The sequence below is a fragment of the Aulonocara stuartgranti genome (assembly GCF_965226115.1).
Source record: "Aulonocara stuartgranti genome assembly, chromosome: 11".
Classification (NCBI taxonomy): Eukaryota; Metazoa; Chordata; class Actinopteri; order Cichliformes; family Cichlidae; genus Aulonocara; species Aulonocara stuartgranti.
The window spans coordinates 1,523,169-1,537,003 of NC_138947.1; the positions used below are offsets into that span (position 1 = coordinate 1,523,169).

At 47.0% G+C, this 13,835-nt stretch overlaps 1 protein-coding gene across 1 annotated transcript in view; it reads right to left on the minus strand.

Annotated features, from left to right (window-relative positions):
* The window catches only part of cpne4a (copine IVa), a 95,489-nt gene that overhangs the window by 24,865 nt on the left and 56,789 nt on the right, over window positions 1–13,835 (minus strand). The window contains exons 8-10 of the mRNA XM_082552736.1: window positions 11,082–11,180; window positions 2,827–2,913; window positions 251–310 (exon numbers count right to left, since the gene is read on the minus strand). Coding sequence (XP_082408862.1) covers window positions 251–310; window positions 2,827–2,913; window positions 11,082–11,180 — 246 coding nt within the window. The remainder of the gene's footprint in view (window positions 1–250; window positions 311–2,826; window positions 2,914–11,081; window positions 11,181–13,835) is intronic.

A 13,835-nucleotide genomic window follows, 5' to 3' on the forward strand; every position in this document is an offset into this window, starting at 1 on the left:
GTGCGTGTGCGTGTGTGTGTGTGTGCGTGTGAGTGTGTGTGCGTGTGAGTGTGTGTGCGTGTGAGAGTGTGCGTGTGAGAGTGTGTGTGTGTGCGTGTGTGTGCGTGTGTGTGCGTGTGTGTGTGTGTGTGTGTGTGTGCGTGTGAGTGTGTGTGCGTGTGAGAGTGTGCGTGTGAGAGTGTGTGTGTGTGCGTGTGTGTGCGTGTGTGTGTGTGTGTGTGTGTGTGTGTGTGTGTGTGTGTGTTCTCACAGTAAACTGGATCTGACAGCCTCCCATGATGTAATCCAGGAACGAGTGCATCTTGATGATCTGCAGACAGACAAACGGCCACGACTTTAAATATTTAGCGTTTCAGCTTCACACAGTTTCACTGATGCTTCGTCATCTTTCATCAGCTGTTTCTGCACCAGCTGATTAGCAGCATCCAATCACATTCTCACATGTGAAAAACAACCTATGTTTATTAGTGTCAGAATAATGATGGTGAAATATTTTCATTTCAGCAAACTGATGTAAAAAAACACAACCAAGATATTTAAATTCTGAAGGATATTTTGGAGGATTTTCACTTATTGAAAATACATCGAGTGGCAATAAGAAGCGTGGACTGGCGTTCAGTTTTTCTCTCTTCATGTCTCCTGCGCCTCCTGTTTCGTGTGCACCTCCTCCCTGCCCTCCTGTCTGATCACCTGCTCCTGTTCTGATTTCTTGCACCTGCATCACATTTCCCCCCGCGTGTACTGCAGAGCTATATGTTGCTCCGGTGCTCTGCTGCAACCTTTTAACTGTGCTTGGCCTTCAGCATTCGCCTGTAGCATCCTGGGTTTTGACTCACTTCTCTCTCCAGAGATTTCAGTGAATAATGGATAAAAAATCTTTTCCTCAACACTTTACCTCGACCTTGGTGGAAAATGTCACAAGGACCCTCCAAACCATGCTTCCTGTGTAACGTGTGCTGTGGTGACGACAGTCAGAGTGGAAGCAGAGAGAGAATCTTACACACTTTATGAGCTGTGCAGGTTCTGCTTTTTATATAAAACAACGATCTGGTTTCATTGCTCATGTTGGGATGAGCGCCGTGTGGCTAAACTCATCCTATATGCAGTTACATCGTCTGAAGTGAGGGAGTCCTCTGCATAATTGGAGCAAACAACGTTTTGAAGCAATAACATAAAACAGCCCCCAAACTCGTCTGGGGGATCACTGGTAGAGGTCAAAGGTCGACTGAAACTGATCACCACGCTGATAGGGAAGAATCCGAGCTTGAGGTCAGAACAGCGACCCGCCCAAGTCACGGTTTGGGCTGTGGAACCAGTTTCCTGGAGAGAGGCAGACTCTGGAGGTGCCCGTCGTGGGAGGTGGTGAACGGGGCGGGTATACCTGTTTCCTGCCAGTTCAGCTGCCGCATGCTGTGACCCCCCCGGTGGATGAGAGGTCTGCTTCCCTGCCTCGTGAGGATCGGGAGTATTGCCTGTTATCCAGAGTACCTGAGGGCTCGCTGGAAAGTTGGAATCCATCATCCTGCTGGGCGACTTTGAGAGTCACGCAGGCCATAAGAGTATAACCTGAGTGCGGCTCTTGCAGTGACCAAGGCGTTGAGACCTGGACCTGTGGCAGGGGGCTGATGAGCCTCAGACTACAGTCAATACTCCTCCACATCCAAGTTCCAGGCATGCCCCACTGGGAGGAGGTAGACACGAAGCACTGGAAAGATTACACCTTTCTGTTGGCTTGGAAATGTCTTAATATTCCCCTGGACGAGCTGGAGGAAGAGGAGACCAGGGAGAAGAAGAACTGGGCATCTCTACATAGACTAGTGCATCCGGTGTCCAGACCTGGATAACCAGCAGAAACTATCATCTGGAATATGAAACTCTGAGGAGAGCTGTCTGTTGTTTTCAGTGTGGTAAAACTGAAGAGGACAAAGTGGAGAAGGTGGCGTCTAAAGACAGGATTTTCACTCTACAGTCAGACAAACTGTGTGAAGTGCTGACGTGAAACCGCTTTAATCGCCGGTGAGGACTCTGAACACGCACTCAGCTCCATATTTCTGCACGAATTTGAGATCCGTGAAAAGGGATGACCTCACAGTTGTGCAAAATTTAAATTAGGTTATTTTAGCATTGTTATTATTACGGTGAAATTATGTGGTTACGCCTGTTATGACAGATGGAGGAGGAGCCTCATCCATTAACCTTGTCATGCAGAAGAAAACACCTGGTAACACCTTCAATTTACACGTAAATTGAAGCAGCGCTGAAGCATTTGCTGGAGTCTGCCTGGCTCTCTGAGCGTGGCCCTGGACACAGTGACAGATCCACTCTCACTCCATCAGTCTGCAGCTGGACTATCCTTAAATATCCGCTGATACAAGAGTTTCAGTTTCATTTCCTCTTCCATGGATCGAGTGTAAATTACCTCGCAGCTTTAGAGCAGCTCAGTAATTTGTCCCTGTGTTGTGCTACGCCTCAATCTGCGTCTGTCTTTTCAAACGGCTCTGAAGTCATTTTGAAGTAGGAACTCTTCACGTGTCGAGTGGCATCAGGCTAAATGTTATCCGGCTTTCACTGAGCGGCGGGATCTCCCCAGACTCCCCTCGCTCCATCTGAACACCATTCAGCATTGTCTGGCAGGAAATGTCAGGTAAGTCAGGCTGTTCAGCGCTACATAACTGGTTCTTCTAACAGTGCGTCAGGCAGAAGCCAACATCAACTGCCAAGAAAAACGAGACAGGCGGCGAGGAAAAGAAAACGAGGCGTTTTTAAGCCTTAAATGGTTGAAAAACATAAATTATGGAGCAAAAAAAACATGCAGACGTCAGTCACCTTGCACTGGTTCAGAATAACGATCCCAGAGTTCTTGTAGTTCTTCTTCTTCACTTTGTATTTGGGATTTATGCACGGCCACTGCACCTGAAAGAGGGAAAGCTGAACGTTATTTTCCTCTCCTCTGTCTGATATACTATCACAGCCAGACCTCATCACAGACCTGATCACAGACCTGATCACAGACCTGATCACAGCCAGACCTGATCAAAAGACCTGATCACAGCCACACCTGATCACAGCCACACCTGATCACAGCCAGACCTGATCACAGGCAGACCTGATCACAGACCTGATCACACACCTGATCACAGCCAGACCTGATCACCGGCAGACCTGATCACAGACCTGATCACAGCCAGACCTGATCACAGCCAGACCTGATCACAGACCTGATCACAGCCAGACCTGATCACAGACCTGATCACAGACCTGATCACAGACCTGATCACAGCCAGACCTGATCACAGACCTGATCACAGACCTGATCACAGACCTGATCACAGACCTGATCACAGGCAGACCTGATCACAGCCAGACCTGATCACAGACCTGATCACAGACCTGATCACAGCCAGACCTGATCAAAAGACCTGATCACAGCCAGACCTGATCACAGACCTGATCACAGACCTGATCACAGCCAGACCTGATCACAGGCAGACCTGATCACAGGCAGACCTGATCACAGACCTGATCACAGACCTGATCACAGCCAGACCTGATCACAGCCACACCTGATCACAGCCACACCTGATCACAGCCACACCTGATCAAAAGACCTGATCACAGCCAGACCTGATCACAGACCTGATCACAGACCTGATCACAGCCAGACCTGATCACAGACCTGATCACAGACCTGATCACAGGCAGACCTGATCACAGACCTGATCACAGACCTGTGGAATGATTCCTACAGAAGCTCTTTCTAAGTGAAGCGTGTGCGATCAATAAATCGTTCGCTGACAGGTTTAAAAGTGACCTCACATTAACAGCAGCTGCTTCTTCCAGGTGACCCTGATAATTGCTCCTCCTCAGGTAAATCAGTGTGTCTGAGACTGTCTGTCTGAGCTGTGGGGATGATGGCAGCCTGCTAATGGGAAGCTAACAGCCTGCAGCCTGCAGCCGCCGCCCCCGATCACCTGCTCAGGTGACTTCATAACAGAGGCCTGCAGCAATCTAATTTCATCCTGTAGGTGGTGCTGTTTTTTTCCATAGCAGGAAGTCTGTTTGTCCAATCAGGAGACACGAAAGCGACAGCGGCACCGTCGCCTTCCTGTTTTCTCCCAGAGTTATGGTGTGTTGTTTGAGCTCAGCATCGCTGCCTCTGCTGCTGCCGCTGACACACAAACAATCTCTGCTAAATGCAAATAAATCTTTAAACTCTCTGTGGGGATGTGTGAGGATCAGGGCATGGAGGCCGTTTGTCGTGCAGGCTCAACGCTAACAGAGGAAGTGACGTCTGAAGCCTCTGAGCTGAAGGTCTGTGGACACAGCGGCTTCTCCGTGATTTAATTGGCTGACTGTGACTCTGTTCATTCTGCTCTCAGCCAACATTTTAAGAGCGAGATCTCATCTCAGTGATTTTCGCTCGTTTAAAGGAGATGTGATCTGGGCCGACATGGAGGCGAAATCCACTGAAAAACAGCGTGAGAGGGCAGCGTGTCACCACATGTGGGCGTGAAACAGAGTGGAGATGGCGTACTCAGCCCCTGATCGATAAGCAGGGGTGGAGAGGGTGCGTGACTGTGCTCGGGTGGCAATGAGGCCACTGGGTGAGCACACTCGAAGACCACAAGGTCAGCTGACACAGGCAGCGCAGGCGAGCCTGCCGAGGGCGGGGAGTTAGGGAGGGAGGAACGCTAACAGAGACTCTGCTGATGCGCACCCCTCCAACTTCACACCAGCGTCTGCAGAAGGTCATCAGGACGGCACAGAGCAGAGCCTCTGACATCATCAGTGACAAGACCAGCAAACCCACACTGTCCACACCTTTCTCAAAATGAGCTCATCATTTGTGGGTCAGCTTGTAAAATGAGGCATTTCCACAAAAAATGAACATCCTCAGCGAACGTGGTAGTCACACTAACCAGACCGACCCGTGAGTTTTACCTTAGACATAACAAAACATTTGAACTCGTTTGCTTCAGGAAGTAATATCGAGCGACTCGTCATATTTGGTCATATGTAGAGGACTTTGTTTTGTAACTCGGCCAGTGATGCTCAGTAAGGAAGCCGGCACCGACCTCAGCTCTGATATCCTGAGAAAATAAGCTCAGAGAAAATAACTAAAAATGATTTTTTTAGACATAATATTATAATATTATTAGAATATTCTAATAATATTATTAGAATAATATTATTATAATATTCTAATAATATTATTCTAATAATATTCTAATAATATTATTAGAATAATATTATTATAATAGTATTATAATATTATAATACAATATTAGACATAATATGTGAATATTTGACCATTTTGAGTGTCGTAAAATGATTATTTTTGTCTGTCAGATAAATAAAGGACTTCAAGGAATAACAATGAGAGTCACTATTCTTTGAGATTATATACACGAACCAAACTGTTATTAAAGGCAGCGTCTGTAACAATAATAAAGAACTTTGCTGCTGGTTGCAGTTCAGCAGTTCCTCTGATCCATTATTCTCAGAGAGTTTGTTCTTGTTTCCCGTGTTTATGGCGCCTGTGAGCTCACATATCAGTGATGCTGTATCAGGTTAGGTACCAGGGTCGACATCCCTGGGCTGTATTTGACTCCAGTGGACGAAGCAAATCGAGCAGATGAAATTATTACAGACGTGCCTCTGAGCGCTGTGTGTAATCCAGCCTCAGCAGAAACACCACAAACACATTTGTCTTTGTAAGATTCGTCCCTGCACTCAGGTGAAAGCAGCTTCCTGGAGAGGTGCCGTTTAAATCCAGAGTGCTGTCAGACAGAAGCATGAACCACAGGCAGCTGCAGCGGGACACAATCCTTCAGCTGCACAAACAAGACCGCCGAGGATTCGCCCCGACTCCCTCACTCAGACCCGCCGAGACCGGGTGACTCTATTTGTGTTGGGATGGAGGACGGACGGAAGAACGGGGAGCTCCCCGGAGACTTCAGCCCGGGGGGGCTTCTTGTTTCCGTGTCGCCGGTCAGGAGGAAGCTGCCAGCTGAGGAAGGAGGCCGATATTTAAAAGGAGAAGAATGGAGAGAGCGAGAGTGGGACTGACAGCACGGCTCTCTGTGTCTGTGGGAGGCGAACAAGCTCTCCTCCTGTGCTGGCTTCCAGCAGCGTGAAGAAAAGGTTTCACGCTGAAGATAAAATGCACGCCCATTGCAACGACTCAAACAGCAGTCAGGAGTTTTCCTTCTTGGTGCGCTGCATAACCTCCAGGGCTGAAAATAGACTCCAACAATAAAAACAATAGAACTGCAGTTCCTGTGATCTGAGTTCTGTTTAAATGTCTTAATGTGCCTCGCCTGTGCTCCGTGTTACATCTCGTTATCCTGCTTTCTGTGTATTCCCTGTTTTACTTTGACAGTCCCGTGTTTCCTTCCTGTCTCGTGTGTCAGATTAGGTTCAGCTGTGTTTGCCTGCTGTTACGTATTCCCTCGTTACCTCTGTATTTATTGTGTGTGCTTTCCTCAGACACTCACAGGCGTCTCTTGGAGAGGCAAACATCTTAGAGGTTTTCTCTGCATCGGCTGTTGTTTGTTTTAGGGTCGGAAAACCGGGCGGCGACAGTTTTAAGTCCTTTCTTTCAATCTTTCCATATAACTTCGCTGTGTTCAGCTGTGTTCGTCTCCACATTTCAATAAGATGTCCTAACATCCAAACCAGCCGATGAGGTCACAGTGAACACGTTCGTGTTTTCTGCCCGTGCGGTCTGTGGTCATATCCTTATGTGATGTCATCCAAAGACTACAGACAGAATATTAGACACAGCTCACCGAGCTGGCTGGGTTTATGAAAACTGGGATGTGGTTTTGTCGTACGGCCGCTCAACAGCCTTCCAGTGAAGATGTTGGGCTCTTTGTAATCAATAATGAGACAGCTGAGGATTCCTCGGCAGCTGATTGTTCCTGGCCTTTCAGCCGTGTGTTGTCATCTTCAGGAATTTCCAGAGAAAACTCACAGCCGCAGCGTCTGTAAGCAGAACGGCATTAACGGACAGTCGGAGAGCGCCTTAATTAGCGGTCGTCTCCTTTCTGCAGCAGCTCTGCTCTCTGACAGCTGCGTCTTCATTAGCTCTCGGGGTAATCACTTCACACCCTCTGCCTAAATAACCTCGGAGGCACTTTAGCCCCCGAGGAGCATTTTAAAGGGTGGTCTCGCTGCTAATTGGTGCTTTTCTGGAAACCTGGAGGTGCAGGACCTAACGGAGATCAGGTCTTTTGTGCTTCAACCTGCCGAGTTCAAATGTGTTTAGCTCAAGAGAGGTCATCATTATAGGTCACCACTCCCCAGGCTGTTTCTCATTCCTCCTGTTTCATCTGTAATAATAAGGCTACTCTGTTTGTCAGTCCGGTTTCTAAACTGGAGTATCTGCACGTCCGGTTGCCACCATGGAGCATGAAGGAGGAGCTGTGCTGGTGTGGCCTGAGCTCGGAAAGAAAAGCGTCAGGACTTCTTTAAGTTTCTTGAAGACGTTTCATCCGAGAAGCTTCTTCAGTTCTAAGAGCAGCTGGTGGAGAGTCCCAGATTTAAGTCCTGTGGGAGTGTCGTGGACCTCCTATTGATCCTCTGCCTAATCACATGAGCCCAGGTGTGAAAGCAGGTGTGGGTCACAATCAGCCAGAGTTTCAGGTGAGCTTATTGTGAAACCTGGCCCCATCCCTATCATGTGATTTCCTGAGGTCAGATGGCCCAGGATGTGAGTGGGCGTTAAGACGTCTGGGGAGGATCTCAAAACTGGATTATAGATGCAAACAGTTGGTGTCGTAAGCCCCGCCCTCTGGGTGGGAGCAGCAGATCCAGAAGAAGGGGCAGAATGATGGAGCGCTCCGTCAGAACCTCCACCCAGCTGAGATTGTCTGACAACCTCATGACGCTGACTGAAGGATGACTCTGAAAACATCAGGTGTCTGTTGGTATACGTCACATGCTGCTGGCATCTTCTGATCGTCTCTCCTTTGAATGGAAACCTCGTAAGAGAAATTGTTGGAAAACTCCTGAGAGAATCAGGATGGCATGCGATGTATAAATGTTGCATCCATCTGGAAGACCCTTGTGGATTAGGGAGCAGCTGAAGGAAGATGCACCCCCATCAAAACACAGACATTAACGGTGTTTTCTGTTTTAGAGCAATCTCTGGTTTGTGTCACAGCTGCAAAAGATTTCCTTGGAAATCTTATTGAAATGTGGAGACGAATGCCAGCTGAACACGGGGAATTTATATGAAAAGTTTGAAAGAAATTAGGCGGACTTAAAACTGTCACCGCCCGGTTTTCCGACCCTAAAACAAACAACAGCCGATGCAGAGAATTCCAGAGCGCAGCTTTCACACATTCGGTGATTCACTTATAAACTGGCAAACCTAAGACTCCTGCAGGGCTGCCTCGCTGTCTCTCGGAGAGTCTGTGAGTGAATTCGTTTCACCCTGTAACTGTAATGGCGTGTCACAGCGTGTGAGCCGTGGTGTCGCTCAGTCTGACTCTCACTGAGCCATTAAATTGATTGAATAGCTGAAGGAGAAACAGGGTGAACAGATACCTGCCTCACAGGGAGCTTTCTCCTTCAGGAGCGTTGGGCAGAGCAAATTAAATATTAACTGCATCTACTGTAGCTGCTCCAGCAGGAGGAAAACTACATGAGAGGTTTCTGGTACAATATGACACGATCAGGCTACACGTCAGGCATCAAACATTTAAATAACCTGCCTGATATCGACTGCTCTAAAGCTCTCCTGTGCAGTACACCGTTTATGTTTTGGAAGCTTTTCCAGCATATCCAACAGACTGGATCAAGATCTGAGGAATTCAAACTCCATCGCCTTTAAATTCCCATCGAGTTCCTCAAACTTTAACAATGATCCTTCTGGAAGAGGCCACTGCAATCAAGGGATACTGCTCACATGACCGCGGGGTGTCCGTGGCCTGAAGACATGTTTGGGTACATGTTTCATGTCAAAGTTAGATCTTCAAGAATCCAAGAACTGGATGGTTCCCAGCAGGAGTTAAGCTCTGACTCATTAGGCAGGATTTGTATTTTTCCAGTGACTGATGGTGAGGATGGCTGATACTTGAGGGGTCTGGATGTGATTCATGCTAAGCTAACAAAGGTGCAGGGCTCGCAAAATTTCAAAATCCCTGGTTGCCCTTCGGGCAGGGACTCTTCAGTTTTGGTAGCCCAAAATAAATTTAAGTAGCCCAAATAAAAAAGAGAGCAATTTTTTGATTGATGTTTTGTTTCCTGTTTTGTTTCCTTTACAATATTATACATTAAAGTATAATATTGTAAAGGAAACAAAACATTAATCAAAAAATTGTTGAAAAACAAAATTACAACATTGTATAAAAATTACAATCATCAACTCAAATACTTGGTTCTAATTGAACAGAAATTTCTATGAACTTGTAAGAACTGTGTAGGACACGAATCCGTCTGTGTCAGATCCTGAAATTGAAATCTCCACTGAAGTCACGGGTAAGAGGCAAGTGGAACCAAGATCGAGGCCGTTTGCTTTTTGAAGTTTGCAAAGACTGCTACATTGTGCCAGTGGTAGTTCACTCTTTGCAACATAGTAGCTGTTCTAAACAGATTTTCAGGTTTATTTTTAGTATGTTATTTGCAATTGGTGTTTGTTCTGGGAAAGATATTGCAGAATGAGCAATAATGCATTTCTTGCATTTCTCATGGGTTCTAATGGGGGCCTTTCTTAAAATGACTGGTCCCAGTAACAAAGGCGCTTGTCGACTCAGAAATCGAGAGAAAACCAACAACACACCCGGTAGAACATTATGTTATTTACACGGGTGCACATAAGTGGTCTGCATGTGCGCATTCGCTGTCAAAATAAAAGACGCGCACCAGATAAGAAGTTGCAACGCGCGTTTGCGTCCATATAAAAAGCTGTTTTTGTCCGCTAGAGTGGGATTTTCACGGCACATTCTGCACCACATCTCTGTGCGTTCATCATTTGTTTGAAGCCAGCTCACCTCCTGCAACCACTTTTCCGAGAATACGCGCTTCTTTTGTGGTTCGGACTCCTTCTGACATTTCTTTGGAGGTGGAGGAACGCCAAAGTAATTGCTTAAAGGAGCTTCTTCGACATCTTTAAGAGTTCTAAACAAATGTCTGCCCTCCTCCAGAAAATCTTATGTACGCAAACACGCGTTGCAACTTCTTATCTTGTGCGTGTTTTTTATTTTGACAGCGAATGCGCACCTGCGGACCACTTATGTGCAGCCCTGGTTATTTAGCTCGTCATATTGCAGCCACAGAAATTCTTTTGTCCATGAAACCATAAAGCTGCACTTTCTTTTTGCCTTATAGTCTGATTTGTCATAACTTTTCCGTTTTGTGGTAAGCTTTTCTTTGGCTGTCACTTCTTCACCCTGACCTGTCTTATTTGGCTCAGCAGAACTAAAATATAAATCCTGCTGCTTTTACACACGCACTCACATAAGCTCAGCGATTCTCTGCACGATCAACCTCTCACATGTTTAAGCTGCGGGAGATTTCACTTGTCATGTTTGCATAGTAAGCTAACGATTAATAAGACGATGTCAGAGGAATTGGTGCACAAATTATCATCACTCACAGATCAGTGCTGTCGCTCTCTATACACAGTTCGCACGATTGCAAAGTGAAAGCAAAAAAACAAGCGCAAATTCAAACGCGACTTCAATATGTCACATATTGACAGTGGCTCACTGATGCCAATGACATAATTACCCAGCTACATTTCTGAAAGAATGCAAAAGCATTGACATATATTTTTCCTACAATAGCCCGACGGGCAGGGCAGAGATAGATTTTGGTAGCCCGACTGGAAGAATCGCTAGCCCCGGGACGTCGGGCTTGTCATGTACATGAAACTGATATCCTATAAATCCACATAAACACATATTTAATTTGATTTCCTGTAAACAGTCAAAGAACACACAGCTGAATCACAATCATTTCCCAGCAATTACAACAGTCAGTGAACGCATCACGCTTCAAACACGCTCTCAGAAGACAGAGGGTTGAAGTATGAATCACACGCGGTCGGCTCAGGTTTTAGAGGACAGCCTCACCTGCCGTCCATCGATGGCGCCTCTCATCTCTTTGAACGTAGCCTCGAACTCACCGATGTAGTCGTGTTTCCCGTTTGAGTCCCAGTCCCATACGGTGCACTGAGTGGACACAAACACAGAAACAGTTATTCCATCCGAATGATCCAAGGCCGGATCCCAGCTTCATCACTGTTCCGTGTCCTGCTATTTACGGCTGTGACCCACAAAGCTTCTGCTCGCTCATTAATTGGATGTTTGCCTTGAACTGAAGGAGATCATTTCAGACTGAACCTGTGTTTTTGTTCTTGTTGTTTTTAGGTCACAGCTTGTTCGGCAAATCGAAACACAGAAGCGGTTCAGCCCGGAGCTGAGGTGTGAGCGGTGCATGGCAGGAGGAGGTCTGTCCAAGCCTCCACATCAAATAGGATTTCCTGCATTCACATGATTGTGTTTCTGGTTTATTTCGGCACACTGTGGTTTCTAACGAGTCGACCGCGTCTCTCTGGGCAGCAGAGACTGAAACCACGAGGAGGCATGTAGAGAGAAAGATATTAGTTTGGTGCAGCTTTTAAAAATCATTCACATTCATTGAAACTGTGAAAATAAACTTGAGTAAAACTCAAAGCGAAATATAACAAATGCAGCAGCGGCTCGGTGATGCAATGGAAACAGACACTCGTGTCATTAATATGTAGATTCAGAGCGTCGCTGTTAGGATGTGAAATAAATGAGGATGTGTCGAGCCCGAGTTAAACCTCACTGTACCGCACTTCAAAGAAACGCCCAGCTGGAGGCTTCGTCCACCTGACGAGTCCTCCCAGCGGAGTGAGCGGACAGCTCGCGCTGGCAGCACCGTGACCAGAACGGGAAGTAAACGAGAAGAGACGGCGGACTGAATCCAGGACAGTTTGACAGGGTTCATGAAAAATAGATGGGAGGAGGTGAAGAGGAGCGCTGGCAGTCTGCGAGCCGGAGAGGAAGAGCTGCATGGCTTTACAAACACACACAGTCTCGTGTTCCAGTTCCACTCTGCTGGTTTAATCTTTTCATATATTCATGCAGGAGTTTCACTGAACACTCTGCTGGTTTAATCTTTTCATATATTCATGCAGGAGTTTCACTGAACATCCATCTTTGTGAGGACCAATTAGAGTTTCATGAGTCACTGTTTTCCCAGTGCGTGCTCAGAGGCTCTACACAGGAGCTCTGTAATCCTGGAAACACTCGGGAAGTTTGAGGATTTAGAAACGTTCTGACATGTAAAAAGGTTTGACTATGTTTCTGCGTCATCCGTCAGAACGAAGCAGATCGCTGATGCTGATCATGTCAGAGGTCAGACTGACTCCTCCTCAGCAGCTTCTCCAGCTAAACCAACCTGTAGCTGTGGTTCACATCTGTGCCTCAAGCTTCCAGCTGAAAACTGATGAATGCAATTAACAGCAACTAAATCAGGTGAGTTTAGAGGCTAAACCTGAAAAAGGAAAGACAAACCATGGGCCTCGGTCTCCTGATCCAACCAGCTCTTCAGGGAGTCTGAGCTCGTGTCTACGGCTGAGCCCAGACGCCCTTCAGAGGAAGCTCACCTCCATCATTTGTATGAACCATCTCATTCTTTCGTTCACCAGCCACAGCTCGAGGCCGTTGGTGAGATCTACATCGCTGCCTTCATGCCCACACTTCACCATCAGAGTTCTTCACACTCAGCTGCAGACCACCAGCGTGAGTCTAAACATGAGCAAATTGAACATCATCATCCACACAAAGCACAGATGAGATCCTCAGCCCACCCGAACCTCAGCTGTGCCCAAATTTCCCGAGCGTTAATGTCGTGAAAGAGTGGGCGATGGAGTCGAAGGAGGTCCAAGCAGACCAGCTCCCCGCTCTTTAAAAGTACCACGTGTGGTTGTCTTCTGCAGGTTTAACTCATTGACCTACTCCCAGTTAGACACGACTGCAGAACCTGTGCAACAAATGAGCCATTCTACTGTCTGGGCCATGAGCACCTTCATCATCAGAAGATCAGGAACATCCTCAGAAACAGGTACAAACCCTCCTGTGGGCTCAGAGGACGTCTACCAGTGGAGGACTGTGGAAAAGCTGAATTTCCTGATGAATCTCAGGGATTAGTGACAGAAACAGAAGACGATACAACCCCACATCAAACCCACACAGACTCAAATCTGACCATCCTTCAGAGACATCCTCCACCCTCTGTTTTGATCTCTGAGAAGGATTCGCCCTGCGGCAGTAATGAGCCCAAACACTCGTCGAAGCTTTGAAGAACTACTCGACTTTGGTAAAAACGTGTCTGTGTTTGCTGAAGGGATGAGTCGCAAACATCTGGAGTCAAGTGTGCGAGCAAATTAGATCAGTGTGGGTAAATCTGCATCTGCTTTTATATGCACACGTTACTGTGAGCCTGATTATTTCTGGGTGTAAATGTGTGTCCTTCCCTCCTCATTATACTGAAGATCAGCAGCAGCAGAGACGGCAGCAGCTGTGTAAAAACCTCCTCTTTGCACAAATTAGCAGAGCCATCCGGGATTAAAGAGAGGAAAAGGGATCGCAGCGCTTTCTATTCATCTACCTGAGAGGCGACACGCTGAGAGTTTTAATGAGCTGTCGCACTCACGGCTTCATTCACTCAGCTGCATTAGCAGCTCAGAGGATGCATCACCCAAATCCTGAGACCTGTGATGTCCTGTCTCAGAGAGCAGCCTCACCTTTAACGTCGATAACCGGCAGCCGGTGTCACGCAACAATAATGCGAGCTGT